General features: G+C 53.1%; 1 protein-coding gene across 1 annotated transcript in view; it reads right to left on the bottom strand.

Moving 5' to 3' along the window:
* TMEM132D (transmembrane protein 132D) overlaps positions 1-27,178 on the bottom strand; it is a 408,020-nt gene that overhangs the window by 159,395 nt on the left and 221,447 nt on the right. Inside the window, exon 3 of the mRNA XM_075534423.1 lies at positions 15,206-15,352. Within this exon, the coding sequence (XP_075390538.1) occupies positions 15,206-15,352 (147 nt within the window). The remainder of the gene's footprint in view (positions 1-15,205; positions 15,353-27,178) is intronic.

The following is a 27,178-nucleotide window of genomic DNA, read 5'->3' as shown; positions in this document are numbered from 1 at the left end:
GGCTGCCAGGGGTTTCTTGTGAGGCACCCACGGACAGACTCCACCCTCCCACTCCCGTGGGCAGCCGTTGAGAGATTCTCAGGGCTTCATCGAGCATCTATGAGGATTTGAAAATCTCTGTCCTGAGCGGCCCATTGTGATGAGGATGCCGCTATCGAATCTGTGAACAAGACGCCCGGCAATGCTTTGCCCCACCCGGAAGTGAGAGAAATGAAGCCATGCGGCCTGGCCGGTTCAGCTCCTCGAGAAGTGTAGAGCTCTGGGAATGGTGTGGCACCGTCGTTGCTTTGGGGAGCCTGGGCACCCCTCTCGGTCCCACGAGCCTCCTTTTTCTTAAAGATGTCAGGAGGAAGCACAACGATGTGTGCACCCATAACCGGCTCTGGAGGGCACAGGTCTCCAATCTCAGATAGGAAAGGTCGGCTGGTGCCAGCCCCTCCTGAGACATGCGCCGCCTGGTGTCCCTTGGGGCCTTCACGCAGGTGTGCCCTCGGAGGGCCCGTGGTGACCAAGCACCATCTGTCCTGGATTCCCTGTGTTTCCAGTTCCTATCTGTACCAGTGTACATCCTCTGGTATAGCCAGACTTGCAAGGTAGAATTGGGATCATGATAGTGGGGGCGTGGATGAAGCATTTAGAAACTAGACGAAAGTTGTATTTTTCATCGTTGCTACACTGCACCCTGACTGGCTCGTCTCCTCCCTGAGACCCTTCTGTAAGGGGATGCCCCATTACTTACACACGGTTCTTGGGTCCCCAATCTGCACTCCCCCTCATTCACAATGATTTGATTTGTGTTCTTTGGTGCCTGATACCTGATCCCTTCAACACCTTGTGATCACACAGGCTGGTGTACTTCTTTCATGTGGGCTTTGTTGCTTCTCACCCTTAATAGCCCTTAATAGCCTCAAGTTGACATGAGATGATGTAACTACCACAATACGTCCCAAAGTACTGCGGCTGCAATTCCAGTTCGTATGGACATGCACGGGTTTATTTCAAATAAAACATGTTTCAACAAACACGTCTCTGTGACCAGTGAATGACTTTGGACAACTTCTCTCAGTAACACATTGATCTGTCTCCACGGGGTGCCTTCAAAAAGAAAAAGGCCAATGACAACATTGGCTTTCCAGGAGAACTGCTGGGCAGCTCAACCCAAGACAGAGATCAGCTCAGAAGTATATGGTGACTGTGTTGGCAATTCCAGAGGGGTCAGCTTGATAGATTTCTATGAAGGACACGTGATAATCACAAAGGATTATTATGGAGTGTTAAGAAAACATCAACTTCAACAGTGAGAAAAAGGCCAGGGAAGTAAAATGATGTTGAAGAAAATCTTCCATAAAGACAATGCGCCTGCTTATTCTTCCAGGCTAGCAAGGACTGTCGCGGGAGACTGTCGCCGGGAAGCCTCCCCATCCACCCTCAGCCCCGGCCTCACCCCTGCAGACTGGCTTTTGTTCCCCAAACTCAGAGACCACTGAGAAGGAACACGATGGCCACACTGCTGTTTGACGTCGTATAAATCTAAGGGCTCGGGCAGATGGGAACCCCACATTCAGGAAGCTTATGCACCTGAATAGAGGATCTGTGGAGAAAAACTAGCTTCCAACTGTGGTATTTTTGTTTCCTGCAGGTTTCTAAGGGCCCGTGGCAAGCCTCATTGATTTAGGGGGTAAGGTGTTAAACCTAGGACTTATTTCAAATTCCTCCGGCGATGGCTTCATTCCCGTACTGTTGTCAGGAAGAGAAGTCGGCCGGGCTTCCGGCCCCATGATGAACCGTGGAGTTTGAGACTCGCCAGGCACCCAGGAGGCTTCCTGGGCTAATTGGCACCCAGCATGGGAGATGCTGGCTGCTGGTTGAAAGCTAAGCCTAAAAAACCGGCAGGAGTCATAAAACCAGTCTCCCCGTCTGGGAGAGAATCTTCAGGCAGGCGTTTTAGGCGCAGGGAGATCAGGACAGTGTGGTACACTTACAGAGGCCATCTGCAGCAGGTTCTCCCAGTGCAACAAAAACACGAGCAGCTCACCGCCCTGCAGTCAGTGCTGACTCAGAGTGAGCCCACAGGATAGGGGAGAATAGGCCCTGTGAGGTTCTGCATTGTAACTCCTCACAGGAGCACCAAGTCCATCTTTCTCCCGCGGAGCGCAACGCATAACCATTACTCCGCCAGGGCGCGTCCCCAGCACAGCGCTTTACTTCTTGGGCTCTGTTTCTATGGGAGTCGATCGTGGGTTCAAGTGAGAGGAAATCCTTGACCAGCTCCACCTTGCCTCCGTTTAGCATGAAGTTACCCGCTGGTCCGGTTGTGAGATGCGAGTGTTCTTTACATTGAGTTGTAATCCACACGGGAGCAGATCACGGCCTGTCATGACCGGCTTCACACTCTGCATGCTGTTATTCAAGGTTTCACCCCTCTCAACACTGCATCGTGAGGTCAATTCTGTTGATGGGCAAAGACCAAGGCCGTTGCTCCTAATCCCTCTGTATGTGAGTCCAGTATGCAAATGCACGGCCGGCGGAAAGTCAAAGACAGATGCCTCTCCGGACGGGCATTTAGACTCTTAGTGACTGCTATTCACAGAGAGCCTGTGTCACTGAAGACCCGGGCCCATGCCTCTCCGAGTGCGGCCTGAACTGTGCTCTGGAGGAGATGCCGTTAGGAATGGATTGTGGGGCCATGTGGGTGCTCGTTATAAAGGTCAGAGGTTCTGCCAAACACGTGTCACTGAAGCCGAGGCATTTCGCAGTGGCTCCAACAGGGTGCGAGGATCCCAGGTTCTTTCCCCCCGCTCCTAAAACCATTTTATTAATTGCGTGGTGGCGCTGCCAGGTGAGCGCTGGGCTGCTAAGTGAAAGGTGGGCAGTTGAAAACCACCAGCAGCTGCTTGGCAGAAAGATGAGGCTGTCTGCTCCTGTATAGACTGACAGCCTTGCAAACCCCCACGTAGGGTTGCTAAAAGGCCCAAGGGACTTGATGGCAGTGGGTTTATGGATTGATTGGTTGGTCAGTTGCCAATATGACTAGGAGAAATGAGCTAAGGTCATGTGGGAAGCAGCCTATTGATAGGTTACACCCTAAATAAGAAGTTACACTTGCTTGTTGGGTGTCATGAGGTGTTTGTACCTCGGAGGGACCCAGTGCGTAAGAGAATGGGCCTCCACCCGGCCCCACACCATCCTCACAACCACTGCTGTTTCAGCCCCTCGACGTAGCCGCTGTGTCAGCCCATCAGGTCAAGGGTCTTCCTCTTGTTCGCTGACTCCGTTTCCCCCAGCATGCCTCCCTCCTCCAGGAACTGGGCTCTCCTCACAACATGTCAAAGTACGGGAGACAAAGTCTCGCCAACCTTGCTTCTAAAGAACTTTCTGGTTATACTTCATTCAAGGCAGATTTGTTCATGCTTCTGGCAGGCCATTTGTACATTTAATATTCTCCTCTATATCATCATTCAAAGGCACCAATTCTTCCTCAGTCTTCCTTCCTTATCCATGGGCTAGCTTGACTGTACCATGACTTGGGTTGGGGGCACCTTGGTCCTCAAGAGAACATCTTTTCTTTCCCTTGAAAATGTTATTAACGGACTTAAGGGAAACACGCAAGGGGGCCAATTGTTCAGACTCACTGCAGGCCCCACGTGCAGCTAATATTACTCAGGCCACATTTCAAGGGAACTCTGATTTGGATTGTGGAAACAAAAGGACCTTTTGTGGTCCAGGAGGATTACACATTCTGTGTCGACAGTGGAGCTATTTCAACCATCTAAAATGACGGAATGGTTCCCTTCGTGGTGCCTTGATGTGTGCGGTAAAGCAGGGTCTTCGAGCAGGATGATGTGGGAAGGGAAGGCTACCTTCCAAAGACAACATCCCTAAGGAGGGCACTCCACTCTCTACCTGCTGACCGTACAGAGGCCACATTGAGGAGGAGACACGGACAAGGGTTCCCGAGCCTCTCGCCCACGATCTTCCCACTCGCTACGGAGGAGTCGTCTTTTGGAGACACCCAGTACATGAGAGTGAACACCCATGGGAGGTGTGATCGCTAAGTTTGTGTCAACGTGGCTGGACTAGGATCCTCAGTGGTTTGGAAGCTACCGGCCCAACACAAGAGTCGATAATGAGGATGCTGAAAACATTTAACAATGGCCTCAAAAAAAAAAATCACACTCTGACCCTCATGAAGAGATATCTCGTGTTGATAACTTGATACCATTCTCTCTCTCTCTCTCTCTCTCTCTCTCTCTCTCTCTCTCTCTCTCTCTCTCTCTCTCTCTCTCTCTCTCTCTCTCTCTCTCTCTCTCTCTCTCTCTCTCTCTCTCTCTCTCTCTCTCTCTCTCTCGGCTGTTTTTGTTGTTGTTTCCCCTGGAACTCGGTTCTGGCTGGCTGTCAGAAGAGTTGGCTTTCTGAAGACTGGCTGCTGGAAAATGTTCCTCATCAAATGCTTAACATAGTAACCCCCCCCCCCCCGACTAAAATCAAGACCTTTCTTTTTCATTCCTTGGTCTGTCATCAGCACAGTCAATCAGCAAGAGGGTGTCATTAGGAAGACTTTGCTTCCTGAAGGCAAACACGCACGCTTGCTCCAAAGTTGGGGCATCTCCACGGTGAATCATTTCCCCCTGACACAGACAATCTCGCTGGGTCTAAATGTGGGCAAGACAAGCAACCCCCCCCCCCCAGAGTCAGGACTCAAAATGAGCAATTACCATGAGGACAAAAGTCCAGGGCTCTCTCAGAAAACAATCCCCACAATTGCAACCCATCAGGACTTTATTTGTCTCATTTCCCATCCACTGCCGTCTTCCGATTCCCTGGCCACCCACGCTCTTTAGAAGCATGTCCTGAACAAAGGAAGAGAGGTGGAACCACAGAGGTCTCGCCACCCAGGAAGGAGCACAGCTGATGTTCTGGTGGAAGCATTCTGAGCGCCTCACAGGCCTGAACCAGCAGACTTCATGAATATCGCAATCAAACAGATGATGCATGCAGTTTTTTTGTTGTTTGTTTGTTTGGATTCCCAGCTTAGAAAATTCATGTTTACCCTCCACTGTGGATTAGGTGACAGGAGAAAGACAAGGCTTTCTACCCCCACAAACAGAGACAACCTTGGAAACCCACAGGGGCAGTTGTGCCTTGTCCTATAGGATGCTATGAGCCGAAATCAATGTGATGGTGTGGTTATGTGTCCGGCTGCTACCCGCCAGGTCAGCGGTTTGAGACCATCAGCAGCTTTGTGGGAGAGCGATGAGACTCTTACCACTCATAAGGATTTATAGTCTTGAAAACCTTAGATGGGATCACTCAGTTGGCGCCCACGCAGTGGCAGTGGACTTGGTCCAGTTTGTCGTCTATGAAGTGTGCAATAAAACAAAAGCAAACTACCGCTGCCCTCGAGTAAGTTCCAACCTACAAGGACCCCATGGGACAGGGTAGCAATGCTCCTGTGGATTTCCAAGACCGAAGCTCTTGGCTGTTGGCTGCCATCGCGTTGGCCTGACGCATAGCGATCCTATCGATGCACAGCAGAAGGGAACGTAACCTGGTTCTGTGCCTTCCCCACAATTGTCCTCCCGCCCGGCTCTCTTTCGCAGTCACTGTGTCAATCGCTCTCATTGAGGGCCTTCCTCTGCTTTACCCAGCACGACGTTCTTCTCCAGAAACCGGTCTCCCCCGTGACATGTGCAAAGGATGTGAGACGGAGCGTCCGTGCCCTGGCTTCCAAGGGAAATTCTGGCTGCACACCTTCTGACGCACATCTGTTTGTTCCTTTGGAAGGCCATGGGGCTTTCTCCGTAATATTTTAAAATTAGTTTTCAATTTATTATTAATTGCGAGTTAATACACAGATCATATCGTTCCATAGTTTGATGACATCAAGCAGAATGGTACAATTGCTACCACAATCAGTTTCCAAACATACCTTTTCTTCCTGGACTCCTTGATAGCGTTTCCTTTTTATCCCCCTCCCCCACCCCACTGTACCCCACCACCTGAAACCCTTATTTGGCTTGCTGTCCCGATAGGTTCAACAATCTGGGGTCTCAGAGACCCAAACACAGGAACACCACTTCAAGAGGGTGACTTCCAATGACACAACACCTCTGAGCTAGACCCTAATCTGAACAAACAAGCAAAAAACCCATATAGAGAAAACGTCGGTGCTTTCAATAGTCTTTGCCCACACCACAGTTCAAGTGCTTCCACGGTCCTTTAGCCTTCCCCGGGGTGGGCAACTTTCACACGCACGCGAGACAACTGGAGACACCCCTGCTTTGCCCTCAGTGACTGGGGATCTAGGCAAGGCGAAATTCTTGACAATTACAATCTTTTCTCCATTTATCATGATGCTACCTATTGGTTCCGTTGTGGTGATTTTGGTTTTCTTTACATTGTTTTGCAATCCACATCGAAGACTGCAATCCTTGATCTTCATCAGCAAGTGCTTCCAGTCCCCCTGGCTTTCAGCAAGCAAGGCCGTGTCATCTGCATATCACAGGATGTTAGTAAGCCTCCCCCCACCACCGATGCTGCTTTCTTCTTCATTCTGTTCCAGATTCCCTGATTTTTTGCTTAACAGACAGATGAAATAAGCACGGTGATGGGACAGAACCCTGACACACGCTTTTCCTGATTTTAAAACCACGTAGCATCCCCTTGTCCTGTTTACACAACTGCCTCCTGATCCATGTGCTCCTTCCTCATGAGTCCATTCAAGGGACCTAGAGTTCCCATCCTCTCAAGGCTCTCCATAAGTTTCTGCGATCCACACAAATGAAGGCCTTTGCACGCTCAACGAAACACGAGTGGACCTCATTCTGCTGTGCTCTGCCTCCCGCCACGCTCTCCCACAGTGGCACACTGATAAACAAGTGGTGGTGGAACTCTTGGTGGGAGGAGAAAGCCTGGTCTGTCTCCTGTAGAGCTGCTGGTGGTTTTGAGCCGTGGTTAGGGTGCCAGTGAGCCACCACGCCATCAGGTTGCCACGGAGGAGTGAGCAGCAGCACAGGAAGCCGTGGGAAACACCGTGAGAGTGACCCACGTGGGGTACGGTGGCATGAGGGGAGCATGGGCGGTGGGGACACGGTGCCTGCTGCAAACCCTCCAACTCATGGTCAGACAAAGCCCCTGAAGACATCATAGAGCGGAGCACAATAAGGCAAGGGGCGCCTGCAGTTATTTATACATAGTTGGTCTGAGGTCACAGCCTGTGTGTCATCGGCACTCTTGCTCTGCGGAGCCTGTACTGAGACGTGCACCACTTCCTGTGCACTTCACCTTGGGGATGGATAATCCAGTGGGTTCCAGCTTAGTCACAGAGGCGTGTAGCCGTCAGCCCCATCTAATTTTGGAAAGTCTTCATCAGCCCCAAACGGAAGCCTGGTACCCGTTAAGGGTCACTCCCCATCGTCCCCCTCCTCTCAATCCCTGTAACCGCTCATCTGCCGCTGTGGCTAAGGGGTCACCTAACCTGCATGCCTCATATAGAACCATGGAGAGAACAGACTTACTGGTGTGATGGAGACTGGTAGCCCTTCTAAGACCAGGTAGAGAGACCTTCTTCACAACGACGAAACCCACGCCATGCGACCACCCTGCAGTCAAACACGGCAGCCCTCTACAGTGAACAGTGATGCCCACGAGGAAGGGGCTCATCAGAACAGGGGGCCACGTCGCTGCTCTTGCTCGGTGCTGTGGTGTCCGGCCCTACGTACAGCAACACCGTGAGCAACAGAACGCAGCACTGCCGGCCCATCCTCACAATTGTGAGCACGCTTGAGCCCATTGTCACAGCCACCGTGTCAGCCCCTCTCATAGAGGGTCTTTACTAGTTCCACTGCCCCTCTCCTGTACCAAGCACGGTGTCCCTCCCAGCACGGTGTCCCTCCCAGCAGAGTGCATGAGATGAAGTCTCACGTCCTCACTTCTAAGGAGCGTTCCAGCGGCACTCCTCCCTCCTGCACTTGTTTGTGTGGCAGTCCATGGTACTTTCCATCCGTAGCCCCGATAGGGTAGTGGTTACGCACTGGGCTGGAGGTCATCAGTTCAAAGCCATCAGCTGCTCTGTGGGAGAAAGATGAGGCTTTCTACTGCTACAAAGAGTTACACGCTTGGACACCCACCAGGGCAGTTCTACTGAGTCAGAAGCCACTCGATGGCAGTGAGTTTGGTACATTCAGTATTTTGACCGACACTTGATTCAAATGCGTCCATTCTTCTCAGGCCTTCCTTATTCATGGTCCAACTTTCCCGAGCCTGCGAGGTGACTGAACATGCCAGGCTCACCTTTGTCCTCAACCCTGTGAGACTCAAAGGGCAGTGTTTGCCCAGCAGCCAAGCTCACAAAACAGGAAGGGCCTGGAGCGAAGGGTGAGTGGCAGTGGGCACCTCAGAAAGGAACTGGGAAGCGCGATGCCGCAGGGAAGGGACCGCAAGCGATGCTACGAAACAACACATGCATAAATTGTTGAACGGGAAACTTGCTCGCTCTGACCGCTTTTACCCAAACCACAGTAAAATACATAAACAGCTGTGTGGTCCTTTGTGCCCGGCAGCTTTTACTTAGTGCGGTGTCTTACAGGTCTGCGGTGGCGATGCCCCACGTGCCTGCCTGTCCCTCTGCTCCGGTTTCCCCGTGGCACCCTGCGTCGGAGGGCACCACACGGACATTCATTTATCACTCCACACCCGAGCGGGGCCCTGACAAACGTGGCTGCTGTGAACAGTCGTGTGCAGGTTCCCGTGGGAACATACCCCCCTCAGTCCTGGGGCATATTCAGTGCCTTCAGGCTGGTTCTGACTCAGAGGGACCTGCACAGCATGATGAAGCACTGCCCTGTCCCACGCCAGCCTCTCAAGGATGGCTGTGCTGGAGCCTGTGGTTGTACCTGCTCTGTCTACCTACCTTGCAACCCACGGTGTTAGTACATACATGTGCATGTATGTACTGTGTGTGTGTGTGTGTGTGTGTGTGTGTGTGTGTATAAGGGGTGGCCCCCCAAAACAACGCTCATTTGTTTTTTTGATGTGAGGGGAATAGTGCATTCAGAGTTCATTCCACCAGGTCAGACTGTTACTCAAGCTTTCTATTTAGAGGTTCTGAAAAGATTGCGTAACAGTGTGCGACCAAAAGGGCCTGATTTTTGGCAAACGGGGGACTGGTTTTGCCACCAAGACGATGCACAAGCGTTTATTCAGCCATCTCGGTGCACCAGTTTTGGGCAAAAAACAGCATGCCTCTCCTGCCCCACGCACCTGACCTCACTCCGTGTGACTTCTTTTGGTTCCCATGAATGAACAGGGACATGAACGGACATAGATTTGAGGGCATAGAAGAGGTGACGAAAAAAAAAACAAACGAGGGAGGTGACACCAGCCATCCAAACAGATGAGTGTGAAAAATTTATTAAGTGTCATGGAAAGAACTTTGAAGGTGATGAGGTTGTTTTGTAAAAAAAAAAAAATCGACATCCATAGATATTTTTTAAAAGGTTCCAGTGTTGGGGGGTACCCCTCATGTACACACACACACACGAGTGAAATTGTTGGGCCCTGTAGTAACCCTCTGTTCAACTTCCGATGGACCGCCCTCTGTCTCTAGGCAGGGCCTCGGAAGGTCACCTCAGAGTGACCTGGTGGAGCAGGGCTCCCCAACCACTTTTCTTGGTCCGAGGTTCTGTTACCATGACTGGCGCTCAGCAGCTCCCTGAGTCCACGAGGACGGGAGCCAGGGTTAGCGGGAGTGCTGAAGAGACACTCTAGCCCTGGACAGCCTACCTCGGGGTATCCTTCCCGTGAGAGAGAACCCCACTTTCCTCTCATCTGCGGCCTCTGGACCCTAGTTCAAGTGCTGGTGTTCTAGATGCGCGTCCTGACATCCTGGTTTGCATCATTGATTCTCTCTCTAAAACTGGGGCATCCTCGAGATGCAACAAGTTGCCACCCCCCATTGCTGACTAGACTGCTGGGGGCGTGAGTCCAGTCCGGGGCCCTTCGGGAGAATGTACCACGTGTCTGTTTCTGACGACCGCTGGCTGCTGGAAACCCACAGTCAGAGCTCTGCTCCGAGGTTCGTGGGCACTGGGAAGCCGCCTCGACCTGACGGCAGGTGTTTCATCCTTTATCCAGGCCACTCATGTTCCGACCGCCTAAGTGTTTAAGTGGAAGATATCACACGGGAAACAGGGCACGTGCCGTGCTGTTGGCGTTAGATGCCGTCCCATCGGCTCTGCTCCCGTCGCCCCCACGTGCGACAGAGGGAGCCACGGCCAGGCCTGCGCCTCCTCACAGTGGTGCACGTGGCTGTGGTCACGGTGGCCATCCATCTTGTCGATGGTCTTCTTTTTGCTGATGCCCTTCTGCGGGGAGGACATGTGCGTCTCCTGGTGACGTGTCCATCAGTGACTCTCCCCTGCCCTCCCTCCTCCCCAGAGTGGGAGGCAGCATCTGTAAGGCCACTTGAGTCCCTGACATAAGCTCCTTACTGCTGTCCCAACCCCTCAGCCCCGCTCCTCTACACCTTCTGGGTCCCCAATGTCCTGTGAGTGCCCGCTGGGGCCATCTCTGAGGCGCTGGGCCCTGGGCGGAGACCACAAGGTAAGGGAAGTGCTTGGCCTCCTGTGAGATCCCTCTCCAGGTTGACAAAATGCTCCCAGCCACCGTCTGAGTTCTCACAGTGGACCGTGAGGGGCAGAGCCTCATCAACAGTCTGCCCGCGTGGCTCCATCCACACAGATCCGAGGGCTATGCCAACGTTCATGTGTTAACACTGATAAGGTTTGCTGGGGGCCTCGCTTCCTCTGTGATGAACGTGAGCCCCCCCAGGTGCACTTCTCTCTAACACGCAAGTGGCTGCTCAGTCCATCAAACTAGAGCTGCTGCAGCTGCCGCTCACCCACATCAACACCACTTCCTACCGGCGCCCAAAATCTCCCAGTAGGCGACTCTCCAGCGGATGGAGACACGGCTTCCGCTGCATCCAAACAAGGAGCGCCTGCCTTTCTAGGGTCAGGTGGACATCAACAACAACAACAATAAATCCAGAGCAGGGATATTTACCAAGCTAACCCTCCTGAGCCCGTCAAATCACCCTCGACCTGGTACAAAGGGTCGAAGAGCCAGGAGGTCACTTTGAGGTCTGAAATGCGTCTGACCCAAGCCACGGTGTCCCCGATCCCCTCGTCTGCGTGGGAAGGTGGGCACTGAATGAGGAAGACCGAGGCGCTACCTTTGAATTGTGGTGTTGACGAAGAAGACGGAAGGTTCCACAGACTGCCAGACAGACTGAACAGACAGATCTGTGCTGGGCGAGGTCAGCCAGGGTACTCCTCAGAGGGAGGACGGTGAGACTTTGCCTCACGGACTTTGGATGAGCTAGCCGCAGAGACCAGCTCCCGGAAAAGGACACCATGCTTGGTGACTGGAGGAACAGTGGAAAAGGTGAAGACTCTGGACAGGACAGGTGGGCGCAGTGGCTACGACAATGGGCACACAGGTGAGGTCTGTGAGGACGGCGCAGGACTGGGCAGTGATTAGTTATGTTGTGCAGAGGCTCGCTGGGGGTCATTCACGCTGCAGACACACTGGAGGGAGACATTTACGTTGGTTGTACCTCAGTCTGCTAATAATGGAGGGAGGTCTGTCCTCCGGTTCCCCAACTGAGTCCCGGAGTGGTGTAAACGGTGAAGCTACCAACCCGCGAGGCTCAGACCCCTGAGAGGCCCCCCGGGAGAAAGGCCACAGCGTGGGCTGCCCCAGAGGTCTGCTCTGCTCTGATCACCTGGGGCCCCCTGCTCACCGGCTGACACCTCAAGCCGGACCTACGGTCAGCACACCTAACACAAAGGTTCTATTGAGAGACTGCTTTCAACCACGCGCCGGATTTTCCCGTGTTCCATTCAGTGCTCAGAGCGTGCAGTGGTGTGCCAAACCCCATGCCACGGCCGTCAAGCCGCCTCCAATGCTGGTGGCCCAAGAGGAGGCATCTGAGGCTGCACGTCTTCACAGGAGGGGGTGGCCTCAACTTTCTCCAGAGGAGTGGCTGGTGGGCTTGAACCAACGACCCAACGGCCCCAGCAGTGCCACCAGAGCAGCTGAGAGCATGCACGGTGGGAGAAAGCCCCGAACTCCCCAAAAGGTTCAGAGCACAGAGGGGCTGACACCTCTGGCCAACAGCCATCGTGGTACAACATCTACTCATAAAGCCACCTCTCTTTCTGAGTGGGACATACACACACACACACACACACACACACTCCCTGCATGTTTGCAGAGCAGTCCATACACCTGTCTGTTGATTTACACGTTAATACACGTACTTCTGAACCCCAGTCAGAGAGCAGGCCATGGGCTTATAGACGGGTTACACTGTGCCTCACGTGGTGGCAGAGGCTGGCCTGGTGCTAGAATCTGTCCTCAACTCTCTGTGGCAAAGCCCCTGTGCGCCAGGGAGGCACAGCTTCCAGGAGGGCTGGAGTGGAGCTGTGAACCTGCTGGACCTGGTTCCTATGGGATCCCGTTATAGAGCCTCCCCTCCCTGGCCCTGGAGTCCGACAGAGCCAAACGCATCCCCATGGCAACCTCAGGTGCATGAGGAACACACAGATGCCCTCCACGGGGTGTGCTTGCCCAGGTGCTCACACTACCTACATCTCAGGCACACACATGTGCTGTACACACGTACTCACAGGCCTCCTCCATACACACTTACAGGTACACAGATTGTGTTAATCTGGGTACATTAGAGAAACAAATCCACAGAAACGCATGTATAAGAGAGAGTTTTGTCTAAAGGGTAAGTGCGCATTAAGAACACATCCCAACCCCACGTTGGGATGCTGCCCAAGCCCACAAGTCCAACCTTAACCCATTAACCTCTATGTCCGACACCAATCCACAAAGTCCTCCTCCATCTCACAAAACACACACTATGACACCGATTGCAGGAGGAAAGCTGAGTCAGTGAGTGCGTAAGCATCTCGGCGCTGGCAGGGGTCTCTATGCAGCTGCTCCAGCACCCAGGGCTGCATCGGGGTAGGTCCATGTGGCTTCTCCTTGGGGATGTCTTGCAGGAAGTGAGCCTTGCCAGCTAAAGCAGGGAACTGGAGAAGGCAGCTGCACCCTGGCCCAATCATCAGAAAGCAAGAGACCCAAGAACTCGAAAGGCAAGGCTCACTGAGCCATTTATCCCTCTGCCCTTCAATTCAACCCACATGTGTTTATCTGCCAGCTTGTCACAATAAGCTTTAACTATATCACAGATGCTATGCACACATGAACTACACGCATGCACACGTGAGCTATACAAATACACCTACATGTGTCTGTGTGTGTGCCTGGCTGTCCCCCTCACATAGCTCCAAGCAGGATACGGAGGGTGACGTGGGGTATGATGGGGGCTGCAGAGGCCCATCACAACATGGGGTGCTACGGCACAGCCGGTCCCCCCAGGGGATGCCTGTCCCCTCAGAGCGGACGCTGACATGGGGGAGCGAGGACTGAGAGTCAGGCCTCCAACACGTGCTTCGGGCCCGTCTGCATCCCCTCAGGGGGTCCCAAGTCTCTCCACCCCCACAGAGCACGCACAGCGGAGCTTATGGAAGTCCCCACATGACAGGACCTGGAAGAAGCAGTGGGCATCCTCCAGGGGACAGGCCACCCTAGGAGAGCTGCCCCACTTTCCTCTCCATGCCTGTGATAAGCCCAGGAGTGAAGGGATGAGGAAGAAATGCGTCACAAACACGCCATCAGGGCCCCAGCCGCTGGGCAAGGAAGAGCCTACCCTGTCTGTCTGTCTGTCCGCAGGCGGCCAGCCAGATGAAGGGATTGGGATCAGACACAGAGATTGTCCTTGATGAGCCTGGAGGGGGAGATGCTGACTCACTGGCTCCAGGCAGGTAGTCGGGAACGGCCAGTCACCAGGGAAGGGCATGGCGTCTGGTGGAGGGGAAGCTCACCGCGAGGTGACCATCACCTCAGCTGCCCCCGTGACCTCCAATAACCGCAGGGACCTGGCAGAGGGCGTAGGGCTTGGCAGAGGGCCCCGCTGAGGTGCCCAGGTCACCAGGCAGCCAAATCCACACCACCGAAATAAACCACAGCCACGGTAGATGGGTCCTGGTTCTGTCTGCTCATGTCACAACACCGAGGACAGCTCTCCCCATGGGGACATGGCAGTCCCGGCCATCAGACACAGGCACACCTGTGCTGTGTGCATGCTCCGAGACTCCTCGGTCCCATGATGGCTGCAGAGTGACCACCACCCACCGTCTTGAGGACAGAAGCCCGAGACGGGCGGCCTGGCTTCCCTGACCACCAGCTCTGTAGCTGGTGTGAACTTCCCAAGCTCCCGTCACAGCGCAAAGGGCCCAGCTCAGAGTCACCATCACCTGCGTCCCCAGGGTCCCTCAAGTCAGTTCTGAGTCACAGACGCCCTGCAGGATGGGGTCAGGGTGCCCCATGGGGTCGCCACAGCTGCGAACCTCTGTGCGAGTGGACTGCCTCACTCTCCTCCCAGGAAGTGGCTGGTGGGTTTGAACCGCCCACTCACCATTAGCAATCCAACCTCAGAACTGGCTCTAGACGCTTCATATCCATCAGCCCAGCCAGCGTCACCACCACAGGCTGGGGCTCACACAGTCCAGATTGCAGTGAGTCACAGACAACAACGCGTCTTCCACACACGGACGTGTGGCGTGTTACACTTCTACACTGCAGACACAACTCGCAACCGGCCTACCGCTGGTTCTTGACTCGTCCTGGGAGCCCGGGGAATACATGGAGGAGAAGCAACCTGCGGTCGGCTCAGACGTGTGGCCAGACCAGGGAGTCCGCGGGGCCTCACGCGGAGGGTCAAAGGGATACAACACCTCTTCGCCCCGGGTCCTCTGTGCCCCCAGCAGGCTGGCAGCATGACACTTAGCATTCCTCCTGCAGTGTCCAATCACAGGCGGGCACAGGGCTCCAGCCGCACCGCATGGGAGATTTCAGCACACAACTGTACAGCGTGGTGCTCTGTGCCGAGAAGGGACAGCGTGGGTTTGAGATGGTCACTCACTGGGGACCGGGCTGAGTAACCCCGAGGCCGCCCATTGTGCCCAGAGCCGCTGAGCATGTAGGCCGCTCTCCAACACAGACAAAGGGCAAGCTGAGAAGCAGGAGGCCACCTGAGGGCACCTGCCTCCACCGCCGGGGAACTTACCTGTCTTCTGGGGTGGTCGACGTCTTCCTGCACAGGATGACGGCCGGGGAATGCCTCCCGGTGTGGTCCGAGCTCACCCTGATGTCCCAGACCGAGGGGCTGCTGGCCCGCACCCCGATGATGTTCAGGCCCTTCTTCACCTTGGCCCTGTGGGAGAGGATGGCATGTCTGAGATGCCCCACTCGGGCAGTCTTGGGGAAGGTGGTGGGCTACAGGGGCTGTCTGCTTGGGGCTGGTGGGTCAGACTGCAGGCTTACGTTCAAATGGACTGGCATGTCACCACACATGTGCAGTCGGCTCCCATCCCATCTGCCCCGAGCACACGCTCCAGGGGTTCTGACTGCTGTCAAGGGGGCTCCGGTTGCATGCTGATGGCCCAAACACTTGCGAGCCTGCACGCACCCCTTCCCAAGGCTTCAGCCAAGCAGAAGAGCAGTGGCCGGCCATGTGCACCCGGGATTCTGAGTCGGGCCATGTGGCATGGCCTGCACAGCCCCCTGCCGCCTGGGTGCCCTGTTCCTGTTACATAGAGAAGCACAGGCTTGCTGGGCTAGTTTCTAAGAAAACTTGGTGGTTCTGCAGAGTAAGCATTAGACCCCCCAAAGAGAGGTCTGGGGGTTCAAACCCAGCAGCCACCCCATGGGGGAGGGATGAGGCTGTCTGCCCCAGGATGCTGCTCCACTGTTGAGTTGGTTCCGATGCCAGGTGACCTCACAGGATAGACCAGAAATGCCCCTCGGGGTTCCCGAAGCTGTAAACCTTTTAAGGAAGCAGGGAGCCTCATCTTTCTCCCAAGGGGCCGCTGGGGGGTTCGAACTGCTACCCTTTCTGTTAGAAGCCAAGCCCACGGCACCTCCATGGTTCTTCCCCTGTAAAGACTGAAGATCTGGAAACCCTTTGGAGCAGGTGTCCTGCGTCCTGCAGGTCGCTGTGAGCCAGAATCTACCAGATGGCAACAGGGCTGCTGTTTCGGTCTGCTGGTCTGTGGTTTGATGTCCCTGGTGGCTTCATGGTGACAGGTTGGGCTGAGACCACAAGGTAAGCAGTCGAAACTACCTCCTGGTGCTCCTTGGGAGAAAGATGGGGCTTTCTATTCTCATTGGCAGATCATCTTGGAAACCCACAGGGGCAGTTCCACCCTGTCTTGTTGGGTCACTATGAGTCGGCGTTTGTGGCTTTAGCATGAAAAAGTGAAATTCCTGAACACCTCTAACTCTAACTACAGAGAAGCCAACTTAAACCTGTGAGAGTAAAAGGTAACAGGGTGGGTCTCCATGTACCCAGGCTGATGGCTCCTTGGTCTTTGCTGTCAGTGGCCTCCGAGTCCATTGTGACTCATGGTGGCCCCCGGGTGTCCTAGAGAGTCACACCTCCAGGCCTGTCTTCCTCAGCCCCTCCGGGTGAGTTCACACCACCTCCCAGCTGGCGGTTGAGCCCTACATCTTCCACAGTGCCACTGACGTGATGGTACCTCATCTCCCTGGAATGTTCCATGCTCAATACATGGAAGCTGAGAGTCTGTTGGGCTGGTGAATTGGACATGCCGATCCTGAGGATGGAGCAAGCCTGTCAGACATCTCAAGTCCATGGTTGGCAAGCTAGTCTATTCATGGGAGGGCTGATGGTTCCAATCCACCCATGGGGCCCCTGGAGCAATGGATGAGCAATCGACTTGCCCCCCAAAAACCCAGCCACTTAAAACCCTGTGGAGGCCAGTTCTACTCTTAGGCAAGTGGGGTCAACAAGAATTAGGATCATCTTGAAAGCAATTGGATGGATGGTTGGTCTTTATAGATTAAATCTTGGTTGAAATGCAATTCATTTGGGGTGGGTTAGTGGCACAGTGGTTACATGTTGGGCTGTGAGCTTAAAAGTCGGCAGTTCGAAACCACTAGTTGCTCCATGGGAGAAAGAGGAGGCTTTCTGTGTCCTGAAAGAGTTACAGTCCCGGGAACCCACAAGTTCAGTGGTACTCTGTCCTCCAGGGTCACCATGAACTTTAATCAGCTTGATGACAGAGAGTCGGGTTGCTTATAGAGCAATGCGTCCAGTCCTCCCCACCAGAGGGTGTTGCTCATGGGTACGGGGTGTAGGTTTAGGTAAGGGTATGTCTCCCAGTAAAGAGATGAGCTCCACGGGACCTCTTCCGGTACACAGTCACCACTAGTCCATTGTCAACATAGCAACTGGTCTACCTGGCTGCCACGTTTGTGCTCTCTGGACCACATAATCATCAGTATCACCACTAAGTAACTGGGTTAGTCTGGGTACATTAGAGAAAACAATCCACAGAAACTCATGTAGAAGAGAGAGTTTGATATAAAGGGTAAGTGCACATCAAGAAAACATCCCAACCCAGTGCTGCCCAAGCCCACAAGTCTAACATCAACTCATTAACCCATATGTCCGACACCAATCCACAAAGTCCTCCTCCATCTCACAAAACACACACTATGACGCTGACTGCAGGAGGAAAGCCAAGTCAGTGAGCGTGTAAGCATCTCAGTGCTGGCAGGGGTCTCCACGTGACTGCTCCAGCATCCAGGGCTGCATAGGGGTGGGTCCATGCGGCTTCTCCTTGGGGATGTCTTGCAGGAAGTGAGCCTTGCCAGCTGAAGCAGGGAACTGCCTAAGACAGCTGCACCCTGGTCCAACCATCACAAAGCAAGAGACCCGAGAACTAGAAAGGTGAGGCTCACCGAGCCATTTATCTCTCCACCCCTTCAATTAACCCCACATGTATTTATTGGCCAGGTTGGTGAAATAAACTTTATCTCAGTAACCACCACTTTCAGCACTGCTAACAGGCATTGAGTATTTATCAGGAGACAGGCCCTCTACTGAGTGCAGGATTGGTTTTTCTCATGACCTTCTCACAGGGGCCCCATCAGGTCCAGCGCGTTTCAAATGTCACGAGCTGATGGGGAAGGTGGGCCTTGCAGAGGTGGAGTGAAGCCCAGGATGGTGGGGGTGGGGGTGGGGCTCCTGACCACAGTTCCAAATGTTCTTGTGAGCTCACCTGGGGTTTTCTGGTGCTGAAGCCCCTGAATTTGAATTGACGTTCATTCCCTGCTGTTTAACACTCGTAGGAACATATTGCGTTATCTAACCTAAATGCAGGCTTTAGAGAAAAGCAAATTTCCCAAAGTTAAAATGTCCTTCCTAACGAGAAAACAAAGACAACGTCCCACGTCCTGTTCTGTTGAGTAGTGTGATAATTAAGGTTTATTGTGCCAATCTGGCCGGTGGACACATGTGGGAGTAACGGAAGGGCAAAGAGATAAATGGCTTGGGGAGCCTCGCCCGTCTGGTCTCTTGTTCTCTGATGGTCCGACCAGTGTGTGGCTGCCTTAGCCAGTTATTTGCTTCAACTGGCAAGGCTCACTTCCTGTGAGTCATCCCTGAGGAGAAGCCACATGGACCTACTCCGATGCAGCCCTGGGTGCTGGAGCAGTTGCATGACCCCTGCCAGCGCTGAGATGCTTACATGATTACTGATCTGGCTTTCCTCCTGTAGTCAGCATCATTATGTGTGATTTGTGAGAGGGAGGAGGGCTTGTAGATTGGTGTCGGACATATGGGCTAACGTCGGACTCATGGACAGCACTGGGTTGGGATGCTTTCTCCATGGACACTTACCCTTTCTATAAAACTCTCTCTTATAAAATAGGAGTGGTTATGAATTTTATTTCTCTAGTCTATCCAGACTAACTCAAGTTGTGAGTGGAGTCTTCAAGTCATCCCTCTGAGATATAACTATTTGTTTCTTCTTAATCAGAGAAACAACATTTAAAGGAACTCAAAGACGTAGGAAAACAATGAACCCAAAGGATTAGCAGAACCCTTGACTATCAACCTGACACCAGAAGAACTAGAGTGTGCCCGGCTACCACTGCCAACGGCACGAGCAGGTCTTGGACGGGACAGGAGGAAACATATCCCAGAGTCCTGAGGGAGACCACGTTTGCTGGTCAGAGACCGGTGGAACTCTTGAGAATGTAATCACTGTATCGATCCTCTTCAGACCTGAAACTGAGCTTACCCCGAGGGCTCACCTTTTCGTCAATGACAGCTGGGGCTGCAAAGTGGATGATAACGCCACCGCGGGGGGTGGGGGTGCTCGCTTCTTAAGACAGTGAATGCAGAGAGCAACATGTGCCCAAAGAGAAAGCTCAGAAGGGTCAGGACAAGAGGAGGGATGAAGGCAGGGGCTACGGGGAGGAAATGGGAGGAGGCCTACCGTACGGTGGGGGTTTCCATGCACATCACGAAGCAGACTGTGTGTGGATGAAGTGCTGGATGGAAAACTGATTTGCTCTGTTGATTTTCACTCAACTCACAGTTAAAACAAAAAGCCTGTACAAGCCCTTTCTGCCGCCCGCTGCATTTATTTCTACCCACATTCCCGCCTCCTTCGTCTCCTTCCCTCATGGAAGGGGTGGGTGGCAGCCCTACTGGATTTTCTCCTACCGATCCAGGAGACAAGCCAGGGTTGAGGGGAGAGAAAAACCTTCCGACGGGTCTCCTTGTGCACCCTTGTTTTTGCCTAGGAAGCTTTTAAAGGGAAACAGAACGAAACATGGTGTAAAGAATGCCAACGTTGCACAAGCAGTGATGTACAAACCGAGAGGGGGGACGTGTTTTCTGTTGCTGTTTTCTCTTCTTGGACCCCTGGAGCCGACGGAGAGGCGTCGAGGCAAGAGGAGCAGCGGGGATGGGGCATGTGATGGGGACCTGTAGAAGGTAACAATTGCTCTTCGATGGAACGCTCGCTCTCATGCACATGTGAGTCTCCCTGGAGTGTTTCTCTGGCCTCCCCGGACCGGCACAGGAAGACAACAAAAGAATGGATGCTCTTGACTTACGGTGTTGCCGGAGAATCATGACAATCTCGTGACGGCTGGAAGCATGAGTACCAGTCCCTAGCAGACGCCGTCCTTGGCAAGGTGGAGGTCAGTGAGAACGAGGAAGGCGCTCAGCAAGGTCGAGCCACACAGGGGCTGCAACAACGGGCTCACACCAACCACCATCGTGAGGATGCATCAGGCCCCGACAGGCGGACTCATTCGGCTGTGCTTGGGGTCCTTCTGGGTCAGAAGTGACTCCAGGCATTTAAGAGGAGAAAGGTGATCACTATGGATACGGTCCCTCTGGGAAAAGGACCCAAGAGACCAGTGGCCATTGTGCAAAACCGTGGAGCACAGGCACTTGTAAATTGGACATTCATGCACTGACCCCCGTCTGACCTTCTGGATGTGGTGCTAAAATACTCAGGTGGATCAGCCACAATGCCTGCCTTGCAGAAACAATTAAATTGTAGGCAAGCAAGACGTGGTGGTGGAAAAAGTTCAATTCACTGCGGACAGCTGCTATTATGTTGGGATGAATTCTAAAGACAGTCCCAATTACTGTGCACTGGAATTTTATTGAGTCTAATTTGCTTTAAATAAATAGGTCATCAAACTGGGCCTGACAATCTTTTCATCATGTGCTGGATGATCACTGTGCAGGCCTTTTCTGGCAGATCACGGGTTTTTGTTTTTCTTAAATTTTATTCATAAGTAGGTTATTTGGGATTCAGAGCACACTTCTCGAAGGAGTCATTTTAAAATTTCTAGGAAACAACTCTGCTGCTTAGTTAACTCGTGAGTCACCCCAGAACGGTGGCTGCTGCACATCCCAAGTGCTCAGGGCAACTCTGGACGGTGGTGAAGGACAGCAGCAGGTGTGTCTCCTGGACAGGTCTTCCCATGAGCAGGCCTCTCCCGCGTGCTCTGCGAGGTAGAAGGGCTGTTTCCTAACAGGTACCCTTATGTAGCATGTCTATGGCGGGGCTTCGCCAAGTTCATGGAAAGGGGGGATGAAAAGATAGGGTATTATTTATTCACCAACTTTGTTCCCAGGCCCCTCGGGTATCCAGTATCAATGTCTTTAAGAAAACCGGGCGATTGTTTCTTAGGCGGGTCTCTGGGAGGGGTCAGTGGTCATGGTGGGTGGTGGACTGAAAAGTCCATTACTCAAACCCTCCAGGAGGAGGTTCCTGGAAGGAGAGACCTGGAGATCTACCGCGGACACTCAGTGGACGCCTTCGTTTTCCCCACACACCAAGTCACCATGGGTTGGCTTCGCCTCAGTGACACAGGGAAGCAGGCCGCTAGAGGCTGGCTGAGCTGGTCTGTGTGGGGCTGACACTTCTCAGACACTGGTCTCAGGGCTCTCAGAACGTCCCCCTTTGAAGAGGAGCTATTAAGGTCGCTCCTGGAACACGTGCCATCCTCCTCACAGCATCTGTGCCCAGTGCTAATCCCCCCCTTTGTTTATGACAACTGAGGCACTTCCATTCATTAAGGGACGTTTTGTAACCTACTTGTGCTTCAATAAATACAGGCTCCACTGACAGCTTCATTATGCGGAGGTGAGCCGAGCACTTGATTTCAGAAGACACTTGGCTATGTATTTATTCTCAATAATGCACTCACCATGGTGACCGGGGCAGGGGGAGCCGTCACTGCCCCCCACGGTGAGCATGCGCGCTGTGGGTTCGCACAAACAAAATCTGCTTGGTTTGTGGGGATCGGGCGCTTATGCAATGCAGTGGAGTGACAGGAAATAGGAGGGCAGATCACAAAGCATGGCCACGACATCACAGAAAGCTGTATGAAACACACATGTCCAACCGTGGTGCTGTGGCAAGTTGACAGACCTTCCACCTGGGTCTGCGTGCCTCTGAAGGTGGGGCCGCCTTCTAACCAACCCGAAGAATCCTGCCCGCTTTGATCGACCCTTCCCCCAATGGCGGCACGGGCATCATCAGGAGACTGGGGTCCTGCTACTTTCCAATGTCTCTGAGTTCGGGAAACAAAAAGAAGTCTGAAGGGACAAGGCTGGGGCTCTAGGGTGAGTGGTGTAGGGTTTTCCGATGACATTCCCACGGGGCAGCCCTTGATCCCCCGGCTGGGATGGAGAAAAATGGACTGGTGTCACTTTTCTGACCTTTTTTCTCATGGACGCATTCACTCTTCAGCGTTCCCTAAACTTCTATCCTAAGCACTTACGATCATCCTGTGCCCTTTGAGGAAGGCTATCAAGGGGACACCGTCAGAATCCCATAAAGTGGTTTCCGGGACCTTTGGAGCTGACCTCCTTCCTTGAACTGAGCTGACCCAGGAGCTCCCCTGGGAAGCCCTGTTTTGAGGGGTGCTGTTCTTTGATGGTCCTCTCAGGAGAGTAAGACACTGACGGACTCGGCCACTGGGAGACATCCTCTGCGGCCTCTACGGGTCACAGAGACGTGTACCAGGATGCTCTGTGTGTATCAGGAGCGTAAGATTCTGACTTACCCTTGATACCCTATATGCAGTCATGAGATTAAAATATCTAGTGACAGAATTAATATGGCTCATCATCTGGGCTCAGGGGTGTGGTCGACCCTCGCGGTTTGGCATCCTGGATCACAGTGCCTGCTCTTAGCTTACTTGACTCATCCCTGGTCCATTCCATGACGTCAGGATGGGATTGTCCGTCCGGGGCATCTCCCTACCACCCTGGACAAGAGGTGGACACGTGACCTAAGCCAGTCCCATCTGGAATCGCTCTCACTCCCTCTTGGGATTTAATGTGGGAGAAAATTCAGACCATCTGCTGCTCCGTGGCCTTGCTCCCTGGAGTTAGTGATGCCTTTCCTCTCTGAACTTGACCCACTTGGGCCTTTGAAATAAGACAGGTCCTTTCCCTCCAGCTGTTGTCCTTCAGTTAGCCCAGCTGAGGCTCAAATGATCATCCGCAGCTGTCCAGTGGAAACAACTAAGCTGTTGTGACAACGAGGCCCGTGACTATTTGATGACTTCAGGAACAAGGACATTCAGGTCTCTGTCCTGTGACAATCCATGCTGGGTGCTCCTGGTCAACGTGGGGTTCGACTCCACGTTGTCATGCAGGGATCAAGGCTATTGTTGGCTCTGCCAGTGTCAACCTGTGTGACTCCCTTGTCTCTCTCTCTTCACCTCCATTGCAACCAGTGGGAAGGGGGACAAGCAATAGGCCAAGTCCAGGAATTCCTCTTAAGGAAAGTCCACTCACATTCCACCAGACGAGCCTAATCTTGTAGTCCTCCTTGGCCAGCAAGGCAGGGGACCTGGGAAACCAGTCTTGAGATAGGAAGACATATATCACCTGGAGCCATATATCAACTTGAGATCCGAAGACATCTATTAACTTGAGACATATTTCACACATTTTTAATAACCACTGCTGTCCAATTGATCCCGTCCCACAGAGATCCCAGCTCAGAGGAGATGTTCCTCACGGAGCTTCCAAGGCTGCACATTGTACAGGAGCTGATTGTCAGGTGTTTTCTCTCACAGGGGTGCTGGTGGGATCAAACCACTGACCTTTCCATTAAAGGACAGTGCTTAGCCATTGCTGATCCCGTCCAACATTTACATATACGCACTAAGGATAGCGTGCTTTAAAAATACAAAATAGAAATTGAAAATGATGAGTTGAAAATGGGGCAAATAAAAAGAAAATTTTCAGGTATGTGCTCCCTAGGATATAACAATAAGACATTTAAAGTGTGTGTGTGTGTGTGTGTGTGTGTCCAAAGGTAGAGCTAAGGGAGTAAGAAAAGGAACATGTTAATAATGTATCTAAAATTGAGGCAATAGCAGACTAATGGAATTGTAACATTATAGAGAATGGGATGAAAGACTTCAGGAAGACTTTCCTTCACTCAAAGATAAAATATGTTCTTATTTTCTTCTCCCCAGGCCACAGAGTTGTTTCTGAAATGTCCCTTCTCTTGGCTGATTGAGAATCTCTGGGTGGAAGAACTGGTTACTGAATGTGAAGGCTAAGTTGACAAGGGATAGGCTGTGAAGGGCAAGGGTGTGTGGGACCACGATTCTCAGTGGCCGGGTCATTATAATACAGTCACACTCTACGATTAGATCAGATACAATTTAATCACTTCCATGATAGGATCTGGAATGAGGACCCACTCAGCTGAAGGGGAGTGTCCTCGGGGGTGGGGCCTGCTTCCAATATATGTGGACATTGACAATGCCCCCTGATTTTTTGTGGGATTTGGCTCATGGTCATCTGACCGTTGGTTCTTTGGACTAGAGTCAACATCGTCCACGTTGCCTGCACATCTTGGGAGTTGTGGCCTCTGTGGCTGTGGGGCAGCATCCTGCTGTCTCGCATGTTGGCCTGAGAGTCATTTGCCTCTGAAGCCAGCAGTCTGCTGGCTGATCTGCAGATCTTCAGTTCAACAGCCCTGCAGCTATATGAGACAGGAGAAGCCCCCAGCCTGACAGCTGACTTGTGAACTTGGAACTTGCCAGCCCCTATAACCTCATGCATAATTTTCTTGAGATAAATCTTTATAAAAGAACAAATAGATCTGTCTTGGAAGAAACACAACCAGAATGCTCCCTTGAAGCAAGGATGGCAGGACTTTGTCTCACATCCTTTGGACAGGTCAGGGGAGACAAATCCCTACAGGACATCAGGCTTGGTAAAGTAGAGGGGCAGTGAGACGTAGGGAGGTTGTGACCATGGCACAGGGCCAGGCAGTGTTTCCTTCTGCCTGGTACACGGACGGGTCTCTGTGAGTTCAAACTCACTTGATGGCACCGAACAAACAATACCAGGAACAAATACACATACACACGCACACACACGAAGGGGATCCAAACACCCATAGAAAATTATAATGAAGAGATAGTATATTGTCCCTTGGGCATGTCTTAAAGCCCTCTTGTACAGATATGGCTCATTAATTTTGCTTTTCTATCGAACCCAGCCTAAAACACTTGGCTCCAAACCAAAATGCTGCAGGTTCAAGTCCACCCAGAGGTATCTGGGAATGAAGCCCTGGCCCTTTACGTGTGGGAAGAAGACACTATGGAATCCAGGTCTCTTCTGACTTTGATGGGCTCATCTCCACGAGCCAGAACCGGCTGGAGAGGATCTGGTTGGCTGGTGAGTCTTTGGAAATTTAATCTGGGCTGAAATCTGATCTTACCACGCCAAGCCCCTTTGTGAAAACATGGCTGTCAACGAGTCCACCTCTCCCACCCACCAGTGGGCACCACACTGGGCATACATTGAAGGTGAGGTGAATGCCGTGTCTCCAGGAAGTTGATGCGAGCCTCCGATTCCTCACTGACCTAACACAAAAGTCCTCTCCCCTACACTAGCCCTCTGTAACCACTTCCTGTCTCCCAGTAGCCATGAGGACGGGTGAGGCGTGCTCCCTGATTTTGTGTCGTGTGTGGCTGCAGTCAGACGGATCTGGTCCTGCAGTCTGGGTGGCTATGAGCAGACCACGGGCTCTTTGCCAGAACAGCCCGTGTCACCCTCGGTGTGTGCCACGTTGATGGAGCTCAGCACTGGCCCCCGTAGCCCCACACTGGGGTCCACAGTCACACTGCTGGGTTCGCCAGGGGGCTAACGGCAGTTCGTGGTCACCCTGGCCCATCTTCCCATCACTGGAGTGCACGTTGCTTAGTCTCCTGATCTCAGCCCCGGCGCCCAACCGACAGGCGTCCTTGAAGGTGCTGTAGGTGAGGGTCCAGAGCTCGCAAGACAGTGGGCGTCCCCAGTAGGCAAGTCATCTGCGTTTTCTGGTTTCACAGAGCCTGGAACCGTTAGGTCGACACTCAACTGTGGTCGCCGCAGAGTGCCACTGCGAGATGAAAAAGACCGGACTACCACAGCAATGGCCAAAGTGTGCCACGGGGACACACAAAAACATGTGTTGTCAATCCTAAGTGTGGTCCCGGTGGATGGGTAGAGTCCCATGGGGGTGCACACGGGTTTTCTGTTAGGTAAGTGAGGCAGTATTCGCGTGGGGTGTGTCTTGAGCCAATCTCTTGGCAGACTACATAAAGGAAGAGGAGAGGGGGGCATGGGAAGAGGCCAGGGCAGGTAGAGATCGTGGTCCAGGAGGAGAAGCTCAGAGCGCCAAGGACCTTCCTACGGAGCCCAGAGAGCGCGAGCCTGCCACGAGAGCCGGGCCCTGGCTAATTAGGACCGTGTAGCCTCCTGCAAGGTGAGAATGCCCATCTGTCTGCTGCAGCACATAGGTGTGGCCTCCACTCACGGTCTTTCTGGTAGAGCAAAACTAGTCACGAACACACAGCCCCATCATTTTATTTTTACCAAGCTCGCCACCTCAATAGAGGCATGACATTAGATAGTTTATGCTCAGGTGGTTGAATCGGTATGCGTGCTGCAAGACACACCTACACATTCTCTCGTTGCCTTCCAGTCGGACCTGACTCTCAATGTCTCCCCACCTCCCCGCCGCCCCACCGCATCAGCAGGACTCAGCCCGGCCCCGCCCTGCGGCATGCTCACAATGCTTCCTTCACTGAAGCCATGGCTGCAGGCCCGGTGTCAGTCCATCTCCTGGTGGGCCTTCCTCTTTTCCACTGACCCTTCTCTTGCTCAAACATGAGGTCTCCCTCCAGGGGCTGGTCTCTCTAGATACCATGTCGAAAGTCCTGGAGATCAAGTCCGGCCATCCTCCCCAACGATTCCTCCACACACCCAGCCGCTGACCATGGTGGATGACAGAGGACGAGACACAAGAGGCCCAGCGTTTTCCTTCCATGAGCCGTGCTGGGTGTCCTGCTGTGGGCGAGGCGTGGCCTGCTCTGGAGAGACCTGAGGATGCCCAGGGCCTGTCGCCTCCTCCCATCCCAGAGGGAGCATAGTGGGGGGCCTGGAGGAGCCAAGAGCAAGTAGGGAGGGGAGCTTGCTCAGGGTAAAACGGCAGGGGGGTCTCTGAGCAGCCAGCAACATGGTATATCGATTAGGTATCGATTCCTGCTCCCCATTCAGCTCTGTGGGTGCCCTGGTGACACGGCGGTTAAGCACTCAGCTGTCAACCCAAAGGTCAGTGGTTATAACTAATCTGCCGCTCTGCCAAAGAAAGGTGAGGCTGCCTGCCTCGGGGACCTGTGG

The sequence above is a fragment of the Tenrec ecaudatus genome, chromosome 16 (genome assembly GCF_050624435.1).
Source record: "Tenrec ecaudatus isolate mTenEca1 chromosome 16, mTenEca1.hap1, whole genome shotgun sequence".
In the NCBI taxonomy this organism is placed as follows: domain Eukaryota; kingdom Metazoa; phylum Chordata; class Mammalia; order Afrosoricida; family Tenrecidae; genus Tenrec; species Tenrec ecaudatus.
Note: the sequence above shows the minus strand (reverse complement) of the source record. Positions and strands in the feature narration are given on the sequence as shown.